Below are 14,012 nucleotides of genomic sequence, written 5' to 3' on the forward strand. Positions count from 1 at the left end.
CTCATCGCTGTTTGAGATACGGCCTACAACGGTGGTATCATCTGCAAACTTGTAGACGGAGTTAGAGCAGAATCTGGCCACACAGTCATGAGTGTATAGGGAGTAGAGTAGAGGGCTGAGGACGCAGCCTTGTGGGGCACCAGTTTTGAGAATAATCGTGCTGGAGGTATTGCTGCCTGTCCTCACTGATTGCGGCCTGTTTGTTAGAAAGTCAAGGATCCAGTTACAGAGGGAGGTGTTGAGTCCTAGGTCTCAGAGTTTGGTGACAAGCTTGCTTGGGATTATTGTACTGAAGGCAGAGCTGTATTGTATTGGGTTATTGAGAATGAGCATCTCATTCTCAGACTGGTTCTGTGGCAGTCCCAGCACCTGATCAGAGAGATCCAAGAAAGGGTTTGGGGTGGGATGGGCAGGGGATTGCTTTGGAGTTTGTTTTCAAGGAGAGAAGAATCAGGGGTTGGGTCTGGTTCACAAGTGGCTGAGGTTGTGCTGAGATTTACAGAGGACCAGAGGATTGCAAGTGACAATGAAGGGGCTGAAACAAGTGATCTTAGCACTGATGTTAGTCCGCGTACAGCGTGGGTAATGACTTCCTTACCAGGCTGCAGAATCTGGGAGGAGGGGTTGGTCACGTCGGAAATGTCTTCACTCCGAGGGTGGAATAGAACAGTAGGCCCTTCGGCCCATCATGTCTGTGCAGACCATGAATACAGTTGTATTCAAGTCTGAGGTGGAAAACCAGGGATGTGGAGATGAGATGAGGTGAGGGAGTGGGCTTGACCTTGGCAGAGCAGGCGTGAGGGGTTGTTTAGGCTCCTTGTATTAATGGGCATGACAGCCAGAGCAGTGGATACACCTCGTGTTGTCAGTGAATAGTGGAGGGAGATGAACCAATTGTGCAGATGTTGGATGTGGCCTTGCTGTGTGATCTCAAGCTCAGTAAATGTTTCCTGTGTCCCACAGCAGCCGACCCATTCAAGGCGGCTGAGACGACGGAAGTGACACCTAAACTGGAGGCTCAGCCCGAAGCCCAGTCGGAATCCCAGCCTGAAGCCAAGGCAGCGAAGGAGGACGGGCCGGTGGAAACGGTCCAGGAGAAACCAGCAGAGGCCCCCGCAGCAGAGCCGAGCAAAGCCCCCATCACAGACACCAAACAAGAGGCCACAGCAGCCTCGGCCGCAGGAACCACAGCTGCCCAGAGAGAAGCAGCGCCCCCAGTGGCTGGGAGTGGAGAGCCAGCTCGCAGTGCAGTGGGACATCCGCCCATTAACCTCACCCCCGCCACCTCTGGGGGCGACACCACAAGGTCTGCAGGCGTGGAGCAGCGGGCAGGTGAGTATTGGGGGAGAGAGACCGGGTACAGGTTGATGCTCAATGGCAGGTTAATCCATCTCCCTGACCTGTGGATCTGGTCAGAGTGCCCTCGGCAGCAGGAACGGTGGGCATGGGGATGGTCTCACAGGGAGCTGGATAAGTCCATGAGGGAGAGAATAACATGCTGAAATGTTTCCATAAGATCAGGAGTAGGTCACTTGACCCCTGTGTCTGCTCCTCACTGATCCCATACCCCACAGCTGCTGCTTGACCCACTGAGTTCCTCCAGCAGATTGTGTGTTGCTGTAAATTCCAACATCTGCAGTCTCTCGGGTGTGCCAGACCCAACCATTTCTCAGTGTTGGATATACTCCGTGCTGAGCCTCCACAGACCTCGAGGAGAAAATTCCAATGATTCACCACCCTCTGGGCAAAGGAATTTCTCCTCATCTCTGTCCTGAATGGCTGAGCCCTTATTGTGAGTCTGTGACCCTGGTTCTCTTCACCTCAGTAGCGGGAAACATCCTCTCTGCATGTCCATCAAACTCAGCCAGAAGTCTAGAGCAACAGATTCTAGAGCAGTCACTTGTGTCTCCACTCAGAATTCTATGTTTCAATAGGATCGCCTCCTAAATTCAAGCATTGGCTCGGTCTTCTCGTACAGTGAACCCTCATCCAAGGATCAGTGTACTGACCCTTCATCCCACTCACTCCATCACTCGTGCAGGGAGTACTGCACACAGTATGGAATGAGAAGCAGCTGATGTTTCAGGTCTGAGACTCTTTGTAAGAACACCTTTCTGTTTCTCTCTCCACAGACACTGACTGACCTGCTGAGTGTTTCCAGCATTTTCTGTTTTTACTTCAGATTTCCAGTATCCACATTTTTTAAATTTTCACTTCCTGTACAGTGTTCAGGTGTGGGCCGTTAGCAAGTCATACAGCACGGAAACAGGCCCAATACCCGTGCCAACCAAGACACCCATTTGCCCACGTTTGGCCAATATTCCTCTAAACCATAATTGGTTTATAATTGCAGTTAATACTTTTGTACTCAAATTCCCTTTGCAATTAACGCCAGATACTATTTCCTTTCTGAATTCCTTGATGGAAAGGCACCTGTGCATCTCTCGGTGACCTCGGCCTCTCTTGGTGAAGAAGTTTGAATGTGAGAGGGACTTGCAGGATCTGGATGACTGCATGTGGAGAGGATGTTTTCCTCTTGTGACAGAATCTCAAACTAGGGGCCACTGTGTAAAAGCAAAGGGTCATCATTTTAAGAAAGGTGAAGCAAAAGTTTTGCTCTTGGAGGCTGATGAGTCTTTGGAACTTTCTTGAAGGGCAGTGGAAATGGTCTTTGAATACTCTTAAAGCAGAGATCGGTGGGCTTCTGATGAGCAAAGGGGTGGAAGGTTACTGGGAGTAGGTGATTGTAACACTGAGGTTACAATCAGACCAGCATGACAGATAAAGTCAGAGTGCCTGGCTGTGCCATTCCAGAGGGCAGGCAAGGATTGACCATGCAGAGCCCAGACTGGGAAATGTGGTTTATTTCCTTCCCGGTGAACCAGTTTCCTGGTCACTCGTCTTGACACTGGCACCTTATTTCAGATCTCTCTACTTTCATTAAAGTTATTTTGTGTGCAGCCTGTTTGGAATGAACTGTCTGCAGATGTGAGGGAGGCAGGTACACAGTGACCTTCAGAAGGGAGCTGGATAAATACGTGGGAGGCAAGGCTATGGGTAGAGGGAGTATGAGAGCTGGCAGAGGCATGATGGGCCAAATGGCCTCATGTGCTGTAACCATACTGAAAACTCCCCAGCTGCTGATCTGGAGATCCCTGTTTCTGCCCTCTGGAAGCTGGTCACCAGACGGTTGTGCTACCATCCCCTGATGCAGTCTATTTTACTAGATGCCAAGTTGAAGAGGGAGGCTCCTCCTGAGCTGGAACCCACTGTGAAGAGGATCAAGCTGGCTGGCACAACACTCGCTGAACTGAAGATGCCTCCTTACAAGCCCAACAGCCCAATTGGTGAGTGCACAGAGGGAGCATAAAGATTTAGGCTTCTGTTTAAAGTGACAGTATGCACATCATCTGAGTCTAGCAATAGAGTGGACAGCATTGGAAGGGCTGGAACTACTTCTCCTGCTCCACCATCAGTCCAGCCCCCTAGCGTCTCTCTCTTGTCCTCTCTGTGACTGCTGCCCCCTTCCCTGACTGCATTCTCACCCCTAGACTGATCAAGGTTGACTGGCGAGAAGGATGTGAAGAAGGGGCGAGGTGGTCAGTGGTTGTGGAGGTGGCCAGTGGTTGTGGAGGTGGCTGGGTCCACGTCAATACCTCGGGGAGTTCAGACAATGGACAGGGCTCATCACCTCCTGTTGTGTGTCCACAGGTGTTGAATTCATTGTCCCAAAGACCGGCTACTTCTGTCAGATATGTTCCCTGTTTTATACAAACGAAGACACGGCCAAGGTGACCCACTGTGGCACCGTGCTGCACTATAAGAATATGGAGGTAAGGACTCACCTGGGCACCAAGGAGTGGTTAGGGACATGGGCTGTGGCAGTGAGTTGGTTTCCAGAGTTCAGTGACTGGGAAATGGATGGGTTTCCATTACTCCGTGGTGCAGGAATTGTTGTCCCTGTGTTCCACTGGGAATCATGGCTCTGCGGTATAATGTTGTGTGACCTAACAGAGTGTCGTCTGACGAGGATTGCAGCAACAGACTATTCGTGAACCTGGAAATTCATCTGCAATGTGTTGGGTCAAGCTTAGCAAGTGTTGTTGTTACGCGAGGGTAGAAGTGCTCTCCTGAGATCAGAGATAATCGCTGATTAATTGGATCCTTGGATGAATCTCTACATTGGGGGAACTACTGGTTAGTCAAGGGATTCCCTTGGAGGGGGGTTAGTGTGTCAGGGGAGAGGGCTAATTAACAACACAAGGCGGGGGGCAGACTTTACCAAACCAATCGATGCCGTAGAAGGGTCTGGATAAAGATGCTAGAATCACAAATCTGTTTGGTATTTTGCAGAAATACGTGACGCAGCGGCAGGAGGACCTCCGGAGGCAGCAGGAACGCATGGCCAAACAGGACAAGTGATGTGTGCTGCTCCCAACAGAGTATATTTTGGGTCCAAATGTCCTGTTCCCCCCCACCCCCACCCCCACCCCACCTCCAGTTTACCGAGACAGTTACAACATTGTACAAATGATCTTTCCACTGTAATGATTATGGAATCTGTTCTTTTGGGTTAATATTGTTGTCTTGTGTTTTTACAGAAATTGTAACAATCGGCGATTCTGTTATTCAATTAAAATTATGTTCTACAGAAGCTGCACCTTTAAACTATTCCTGTTCACAGCTTGAAGCACTACAGCTCCACCATGTGTATATACAGACTCATCCTGTGGTGTTGAAGGCAGGGAAAGCCATTTATATGCATAATTAATGAGAAAATTTAAAAACAAGTCAGGCAGCATCCATGGAGGGAATCAGTTAATGATTCAGATCTGGGCAGTTTTACCTTGTAGAGAAGGGTGGCACTGCGGTGTGCATTGCAAGGACACACTAACATTTTACAGCATAGGATGTCACACAGTCACAGATTTCTTTATTAGTCACATACATCGAAACACAGTGAAATGTGTCTTTTGCATAGAATATTCTTGGGGCAGCCAGCGAGCCGACACCCACAATTTCCTAACCCGTACGTCTTTGGAATGTGGGAGGAAACATGAAAACTCCTTACAGACAGCAGCCAGAATTGAACCCAGGTCGCTGGCACTGTACTAGCGTTATGCAAACCTACTGTGCCTGTCCACACTGTCAGCTCCAGAGGTCAGGGTTTGAACTGGTCAGCAGCTTTGTAGCATTACACCCATGATTCCTCAGCTCCAAATACTGACTCAGGAGGGACACCAGTATAAACTTCCCTCCACCCAATCAACCTTCAACTACTCTGATATGGCACTGCTCCCACACAGCTTTCTACTGCGAGGGAAATGAGTATCCCAGTGGGTGCTGAGTTAGAGTGGTGTCCGCTGCACATCTGTTACCCGATGTTCAGGCTCATTACTCAGAGGGAGAGTGTGTTGGTCCTGCTCTTAGAGGAACAATGACAAAGGAGGAATTTATTTAAATAAAGATTTATTTACATTAAAGCAGGTGGCACAGAGGTCACAAGTCACTCCAGTGATCACTGCCACGAGACCTTCTTCCCCAGAACACGATTGGTGATTTTCTGCAGAGAAGGAAGAGATGTCAGATGAGCAAGAACCTGGGCGTCAATGTATAACAGGAGGGCACCGTCTGCTGCTGGGATCACCCTTCAGGTCGCAGCTTGTGGGTGACACTGGAATGGGCAGAGGTTTGTCTTCCCACTGCCCAGCCAGTAAGGTGGTGTACCAGAGGTTACAGACTACATTGTTTGTACATTGTCATGGAAACAGGCCCTCCTGTGTCTGTCAACCGTCAGCCTCCCACTTATTCTACATTAATCCCACTTTTTAGCTTATCCCCATTTTCATCAACTCCCCTCAGATTTTACCACTCAGCCAATTAACCCACCAACTCATGGGAGGAGGCAACCACCACACGCACAGCACTGGCGGTCAGGACTGAACTCGGGTGGGTGCGGCAGTGAGGCACTGTCATTCGTTCCTGTGAAGGGCTGAGTTGAGGTTCTGGGGTTGTGCCCAAGGTGACAGGACCCACCTGTTTGTAGAGCTGAGCTCTCAGTCGGTTCGTCTGATACTCAGTTTTGCGTTTTTCTTCCTCTTTCCTCCTGACCACCTCTGGAAGCTGCTCGTACAGCCTGCAACAAACCAAAGGCAGAGCTTCAGTGGCCTCTCCATGCACCCCACAGGGGGGGCAAGTTCTCACAGCAGGCAGTCAGAACTGATCCAGGAAATGTCCCAACCAAAAGCAAACTGCAGTTGTTGGAATGCTCGGCTGGTCAGTCAGCATCTGTGGAGAGAGGGATAGAGACCATCAACTCTGTTCCCCTCTCCACAGATGCTGCCTGACCTGCTGAGTATCTCCAACAGTTATTTATATACCAGACCAATCCTGGTTCAGTGGACAGTGATCTCAGCAGCAAGACCATCATCACTGGTGTCAGGTTCTGTCAGCCACAGCCCACTTCATCTCATCCGGACTGGATTAACCTTGATCAGTGGAAGTGTTACAGTCCATGCGCCAGACTCCTTGGGAGATGATGCAAGCAGTTGCTATCGATCTATTCGGTGAGAGATCTCTGCCAGGATGCTGTGAGTGTAGTGAGGGTGACAATGGACCTCTAGTTCCCAAAAGTCAAGGCAGGATTTCCCTGTTCCTTCACTGGATCAGAGTCCCTGATGGATGATTGCTGGGATTAATCTGTTGGCAAGGTCCTATGTTGTTAAACGAACGCAGGTAAACCAGAGTGAGCCTGGACCTTCCACGTCCAGCAACTCCCTGCTAGTAATGTTGTGGGATCACCCGAGAAGGCCTGCAGTGATCACAGTGAAATCCCTCAGTACCACAGCACAGGGGTCAGCCGCTGATGTAAACCTGGACGCCAGGACGTTCCAATCCATGGAGATGTGAGTGACCACAGCTGTCCGTCCATTTCCATGACGGCCCTCTGACAGGACATGGGTGCTGCTCGGAGGGGTGTTTGTGATAAGGAGTGACAGGCGGACAGAAGGTGAGTGACACGGGGCTGGTGGTCCTGGCAGTGTGCAGTGGAAGGGAGGCTGGACAAAGGAACCTGCCGGAGGGAGCATCAACAGAACTCCCCGGCTCAGCCCCAGCGAGCCGAGGTCGCTGGCCACCCCACAACCCAGCACCAGTGGGATCCGAGGGTTCTGGGCTCAGGGAACGAGGGGAGGATTCTGAGAGGCTGGGAACTCTGCACACAGCAACTCACCGCTTGGAGCGATCCAACATTTCCTGCTTGGAAATTTTCTTCTTGTATAAAACAGAGTTATCTGTAAAACAGGAATGGAAGCAGCTGATTGGGACTGGGCAGAAGTGTGGGACACTGCGGCCGTCACAGCAAACCCGACCCAATCCATTCCCTCACTGAATCCAGTGCTGGGACCAGGCACCGCAGACAGCACATACCACCAACGTGGTCTGATCCAGTGCTGGGGCAGGCAGCACCGTGTCGCTGCAGGACTGGAGGCACACCCCCTACTCCATCTCCTGCTTCTCTCTCAGTGGCCGCTGACTGAAAGCTGAGCAGTTCCAGCATTCTCTGATTTATTTCAGACTTTGTAAACCGAGTGGAGTTGGGTTTACACCAATTAGTAAAAGTTACTGTGATCTAAGTCAACTTTCTGACATGCAGGTTATGAGTCTGGTTGGGCACCTTGCTCAGCGTGGATCTAGTTGAGGAGCAGACACTACACCAGTGACCAGGACAGTGACCACACCTCACAGGGAGAGCAGCAAAGGGTGGGGCATGTTTTGAATGAGCTGCCAGAAATGGTGGTTGAGGCAGGCACATTTAAGTACATGGATGGGAGAGGTTTAGAGGGCTGTGGGCCAAATACAGGCAGATGGGCAATGCAGTCGGCATGGATGAGTTGGGCCGAAGGGCCTGTTTCCATGCTGTGTGACTCTCTCCTTAGGATCCCTCTTTCTAAATGGGATACATTTTTCTGAGAACTTTGAACAGTTTAAATATCTGCCACTAGTCATCGCTGACATCTCCCTTTACCCAGTCCACTCCAGACAGGGCCACCTTTGTATCAATGTAATGGCCTTTGATTACAGACCTGAGGTGTTCACCCTCAAACTGAATTTGCAATTCAACCCTGTTGTGATCACAACTCCCCAGGGGATCTGTGACCACAGTATCCTTTACTAACACTACGTTTGGTCCGTGGAGTCTGCGACTGGATTAACCCCACAGTTTGCACTGTAAGGATATAATCACTGAAGCTGATAAAAACCTGCAGATGCTGAAAATCAGAAATAAAAAATGAAAATGCTGGAAACACTCAGCAGGTCAGGCAGCGTCTGTGGAGAGAGAAACAGATTGAATCAACTGTTCTGACAAATGGACCTGGAAACAGTTAGTGTTCCCAAAGATACGATTAGTCCTCTCTGGGTGTGAGGGTCTGCTGTAGCTCAGCTGTTGGCTCTGGGTGGGGGTGGGGGTGGGGGGAAAACAGGATTAACCTTCCATCACAACTGGAGAAGTGAGAATGGACAGAGGGAGTGGGTGCAGTGAGGACGGGGGGTTGGGGAAGGCAGAGGAAGAGTGTCAGGATGGAGATGGAGGAGATGACGTGCTCTCAGAACGATCTTGTTTATGAAGGTGTTAAAGGGACCATAAAGAAGACAAAAGGAATGCGGCAACTGCGAGGGGTAGAACTCTGGAAATCTGAGACAGAAGTAGAAATAATGCAAATAACCAGCAGGTCAGGCAGTGTATGGAGAGGGCTGGACTGATGAACAGGAAAATGACCTTGCTCCAGAACTGGAAGGCTGGTTATCTGAACTTGCAGAAGGAGATGTGGTTCCTCCAGGTTACATGGGGCATCACTGGAGCAGTTCAGGACAAACTGCATACCGTTCGTTCAGATGCTAATTTCTCTGGAGGGAGCTGAACTGGGGCAGATGAGAGTTAAAAGCAGTGCTGGAAATGTGAGATTCAGAACACAGCAGTTATTGGAAAACTGAAACACAGGGAACGCTAGTAGATCAAGTAGCATCTGTGAAAAGAGAAAAGACCAAAGTGGATGACCTTGACCAGGTCTGACACACGAGAGCCTAGTTATCTGAAAGTGTTGAATGTTCCTGTTTTGTCTCAAGTAGTCATTTCTGATGCAAGGTCATCTGCCCGTAACATTAACTCAGTTTTCCTCTCTCCGGAGATGCTGCTCGACCTGTTGAATATCTCCAATGCTTTATATTTCAGATTGCCACATCCATATGGACTTCAGTGAGGCATTTGACGGTTGCCTTAAAAGGTTAAAGCATATGTGATTCAGAACTGGCTTGGTGATAAAAGGCAGAGGATAGTGGTGGAGGGATGATTTTCTCATTGGAAGTCTGTGACCAGTGGTGTACAGCAGGGATTGGTGCTGGGACATGTTGTTTGTGATATATATTAACAACTTGGATCTGAATGTAGGGCGTATGATTAGTAAGTTAGTGGATAATACAAAAGTTGGTGTTGTGAATAGCAAGGAAGGTTGTCTAAGTGTTCAGCTATGGTCGCCTCATCGTAGGAAGGGTGGAAGCTTTAGAGAGGGTGCAGAGGAGATTTAACAGGATGCTGCCTGGATTGGAGAGCATGTCTTATGAGGATAGGTTGAGCGAGCTAGGGCTTTTCTCTTTGGAGAGGAGGAGGATGAGAGGTGAATTGATAGAGGTGCACAAGATAAGAGGCATAGATCGAGTGGCCAGTCAGAGACATTTTCCCAGGGCGACAATGACTAACACGAGGGGACATAATTTTAAGGTGACTGGAGGAAAGTATAAGGGGGATGTCAAGGGTGAGTTTTTTTTACACAGAGTGGTGGGTGTGTGGAACGCACTGCCGGCAGAGGTTGTGGGGGCAGATACATTAGGGACATTTAAGAGACTCTTGATAGACACATGAATGATAGAGAAATGGAGGGCTATGTGGGAGGGAAGGGTTAGATAGATCTTAGAGCAGGATAGAATGTCGGCACAACATTGTGGGCCAAAGGGCCTGTACTGTGTTGTAGTGTTCTATGTTCTAAGGCAGATTGGAGTGGGCCGCAGAATCAATGTGGCAGACGGCTGAGCCGCCCTCGCGCACTGATTGAGGTGCGCAGGAAAGCAGTCTGCAAATCTACCTTTGGTTTCTCCACCAACAGGGAGGCTGAAGGAACAGGAGACAAGAGACGGCAGACACTGGAATCTGAAGCAACACACTGTCTGCTGGAGGAACTCAGCAGGTCAAGCAGCATCTGTGGGGGTGGGAGCAATTGCTGACATTTTGGGTCGAAACCCTGCATCAGGACTCAGGGTTTTGACCCAAAACTTTGACAATTCCTCCTCTTCCCCCCCTCCTCAAAGATGCTGCTCAATCCACTGAGTTCCTCCAGCGGCCTGTTTGTTGCTGACGGTAGTCTGGAGGTGAGCAGGAACTGCAGCAGAAGCCAGTGAAGGCCCAACTATGTTCTGCATTCTGTTACTGTTCTTTCCCTTGCACTGCCACACAGTACTTATGTTTTGAAATGATCTGTATGGATGGCTTGCAAAACAAAGTATCTCACCGGACCTGGGTGCGCACGACAATGATCCACATCAGCACTCACCTGGCTGCCGGCCCTTCTGGTCCCGGAAGCCCCGGGATGGGGGCTGGTTGAACAACCTGTCCCTCTCACTCTGCAGGATGCTCTGTAACTTCCTCTCTTCCGTCAGCAAGGCGAGGCGGCGCACCCGCTCCTGGGAGTGGGAGATGAACCAGGGTCTGTTCATGCTCAGGGCCTCCTGGCGGTGGGGGGGGGGGAGATGAGGGAAACGTGGATGGACAGAGGGCACAACAGGACCAGCACTGGATGTATCCCCCACCACACCCCGACCACCAGTCAGGAACCTCGCCACCCCAGCCCACCCCCAGACTGAGCGCCAGTCTCCTCACCCACACGCTGTCCAGAGTGGTCAAACACACTAATGACCCATCAGAAAATCCAGATGCAGCCAGTTACCAAATGAGCCCAGGTGATGGTCTGCTTGACCACCCACAGGGCCCCACCTGGGGAGGAGGAAGTGCATCAGCACCTCTGATGTGGAGGGCAGACACCTATTCAGCAGGACTTGGAGAGAGCACAGAGCCAGGAGATCGGTGCACGGACAGTACTCCAGCAGTGTGGGCTGCCTCACCCTGGCAGAGAGAGAGTGTGAGGGAGGGAGGGGCTGCCTCACCCTGGCAGAGTGTGTGAGAGGGAGGGAGGGAGGGGCTGCCTCACCCTGGCAGAGAGAGAGTGTGAGGGAGGGAAGGGCTGCCTCACCCTGGCAGGAACCTGTGTCTGGCTGGGATGGCTCACACTGTCCTCCGCTTGTACAGGACAGGGTTAAGGGCAGAAATGTACCAGACCAGCCCTTCAGAATGCTGGTGAGGTGGGGCATCCAGCCGCTGTCTGTAAGGAGTTTGTACGTTCTCCCCATGTCTGTGTGGGTTTCCTCCAGGGACTCCGGTTTCCTCCCACATTCCAAAGACGTACGGGTTAGGAAGTTGTGGGCGTGCTATGTTGGCGTCGGAAGCGTGGCAACACTTGCGGGCTGCCCCCAGAACACTCTACGCAAATGATGCATTTCACTGTGTGCTTCGATGTACATGTGACTGATGAAGATCTTGTGTCATCACCTGGGTGCTGGAACACCAGCCTCTGTGGACACCACACCCTGTTCCAGAACATCAACATTTGTTTTGAGCAAAAAAATGAGCTGCTGGAGGAACTCAGCGGGTCAGGCTCTGTGTGTGTGTGTGTGTGTGTGTGTGGGGGGGGGGTGATGGTGATGAGGAGATGGGCAGTCTACGAGATCCCCCATCATCACAGATTTAACCCTTTGGTGTCTGTGAGCAACCTCACCAAGTATGTTCCCGAGTGGAATCTGGAGACACGAGATTCTGCAGACGCTGGAATCTGGAGCAACACACGCAGAATGCTGGAGGAACTCAGTGGGTCGGGCAGCGTCCACGGAGGGAAATGAACCGTCGACGATTCGGGCAGAGATCCTTCATCAGGACTGAACAGGAAGAGGGCAGAAGCAAGAATAAGGAGGTCGGGGGAGGGGGAGGAGCACAGGCTGACAGGGGACAGGTGAGTCCAGGTGAGGGGGCAAGGTAGGAGGGTGGGGAAGGGGGGGAGATGTAAGAAGCTGAGAGGTGATGGGTAGAAGAGGCAAAGGGCTGGAGGAGGAGGAATCCGGTAGGAGAGGGCAGTGGACCGTGGAATAGAGGGAAGGAGGTGGGGAATGGATGGGCAGGTCACGAGGGCAGGGGAAGGGAGAGGAAGCCACAGGAATGAGGGAAGAAAACCAAAAAGGGGGAGGGTTTACTGGAAGTTGGAGAAATCGATGTTGAGGCCATCAGGTTGGAGACTGCCAAGGCGGAATGCGAGGTGTTGTTCCTCCAACCTGTGGCAGTACAGGAGGCCGTGGACAGACACGTCAGTGTGGGAGTGGGATGTGGAATTGAAGCGGGTGGCCCCGGGAGGTCCCGGCTGAGTGTGCGCGCGCACGTGTGTTGCCTGAGTGAAATCTGTTTTCAGAATTCTGAGACTTGTAGTTAATGCAGAGGATTACTGTACAATCCGGTGTTAACATCGCCCTGGAGAAACGGTCTTGTGTTTACATCACTCAGCCCTCTTGGGGATTTCAACTTTACCTTGGTAAGTGCCCAGCACGGTTTACCAAACCACCCAGGTGAGCCAGAGGGAGTTAGCTGACCCAGTCTGGGGACACTGCTGCCCAGGACAGCACAGCGTGAAGCAGGAACGTACTGCCCACCCACAGTCTGGCGACAGCAGCAGGGACTGGCAGTCAGACAACAGGAGACTGGGTTCCTCCCCCCTTCACACACTCCCCCACCCCCAGCACCCCCTAGCTCAGTATTGCAGCATCACCCTCACACACATGGACCGCATCGATGACTGTACGGGCTGCTCCACCACGCATCCTTACCCTGAGGGTGAGGGGGACAAGGGTGGAGGGGGACTGCTCCCGGATTCCCTGCTCCGGAGCTGGTGGTGGGGCCCAGCTGCCCCCCTCCTCGCAGGCCCAGTGCTCCTGCACGTGTTTCTGTCGGAGGGGCTCCCTCCACAGCCCAGAGACTGGCTCTCGCTGAGCCCAGGAGTGGACGGGACGGTGCCTGGGTACAGGAACATTCTCCTTCCTCCAGTCCCCCTGCAGCTCGTGGGCAGGGATGTACCAGGCGACAGCTGGTGGGAGAGAAACACACACAGGTTAACCATACTCCAGGGAGAGACCCCCAGCACATCACATGGATACACTGAACCCCAACATTACATCACCTGCAGACTCAGCCCCCTAAATCCCAATGTTAAACACACCGGGATACCCTCCCATCTGAACTCTGCCCGATTTTGAGGGGACTAAAGTGGTTCTGACAAAATAGGCAGGGGTGCAAGGGGAAGAGATGAACGGTGTTATACACCATGGAAACAGGCCCTTCGGCCCACTGTCGATGCTGACCGTCAGACACCCATTTACACCCCTCCCATCTCATTCCCCCCACATTCCACCCCACACCCACACACTGGGGGCAATTTACAGCGGCCAATTACCCCACCGACCCGCTCACCGTTGAGATGTGGGAGGGAACCGGAGCCCTTGGGGGAAACCCACGCAGTCAAGGGGAGAGCGTGCAAACTCCACACAGACAGCGCCGGTGGTTGGGATCGAACCCAGGTTTCTGGGACTGAGAGGCAGCAGCACTACCCGCTGTGCCGCTCAATGCCCTCTCCAGTTGTGGAATGGAGGTGTGGGTGTTTACGGAGGGTGAGGATAGGTGGATCCACTCCCCAACAACCACCAGGTACAAGCAGTCACCACTGAGACTGGAGACAGGCTGACACCCTGAGGGTCTGCTGCGGGCTGGGGGAGCGGGCTAAATGGGTGTTATGACTACAAGAACAGGAGACCACTCTGTCCCTCAAAACTGGCACACAGGAGCAAGAGGCCATTCAGCCCAAGTCTGC

At 51.8% G+C, this 14,012-nt stretch overlaps 2 protein-coding genes across 6 annotated transcripts in view; one reads left to right on the forward strand and one right to left on the reverse strand.

Annotated features, from left to right (window-relative positions):
* Positions 1 to 4,652, forward strand: part of znf638 (zinc finger protein 638) — a 134,453-nt gene extending 129,801 nt beyond the window's left edge. Inside the window, exons 22-25 of the mRNA XM_052032860.1 lie at positions 964 to 1,332; positions 3,228 to 3,347; positions 3,712 to 3,833; positions 4,354 to 4,652. Coding sequence (XP_051888820.1) covers positions 964 to 1,332; positions 3,228 to 3,347; positions 3,712 to 3,833; positions 4,354 to 4,422 — 680 coding nt within the window. The 3' untranslated portion in view covers positions 4,423 to 4,652. The remainder of the gene's footprint in view (positions 1 to 963; positions 1,333 to 3,227; positions 3,348 to 3,711; positions 3,834 to 4,353) is intronic.
* A 335-nt stretch (positions 4,653 to 4,987) lies between these two features.
* Positions 4,988 to 14,012, reverse strand: part of alms1 (ALMS1 centrosome and basal body associated protein) — a 54,999-nt gene continuing 45,974 nt past the window's right edge. For 2 of the 5 annotated variants that reach the window (XM_052010387.1, XM_052010391.1), the window contains 4 exons: positions 12,976 to 13,232; positions 10,605 to 10,779; positions 7,232 to 7,292; positions 5,596 to 6,136 (listed from right to left, as the gene is read on the reverse strand). In XM_052010387.1, coding sequence (XP_051866347.1) covers positions 5,881 to 6,136; positions 7,232 to 7,292; positions 10,605 to 10,779; positions 12,976 to 13,232 — 749 coding nt within the window. In that variant the 3' untranslated portion in view covers positions 5,596 to 5,880. Of the gene's footprint in view, positions 5,564 to 5,595; positions 6,137 to 7,231; positions 7,293 to 10,604; positions 10,780 to 12,975; positions 13,233 to 14,012 lie in introns of those variants that run through there. The other 3 variants (XM_052010389.1, XM_052010390.1, XM_052010388.1) reach the window with 3 other exon arrangements.

This window comes from Pristis pectinata, chromosome 2, assembly GCF_009764475.1.
Source record: "Pristis pectinata isolate sPriPec2 chromosome 2, sPriPec2.1.pri, whole genome shotgun sequence".
NCBI lineage: Eukaryota > Metazoa > Chordata > Chondrichthyes > Rhinopristiformes > Pristidae > Pristis > Pristis pectinata.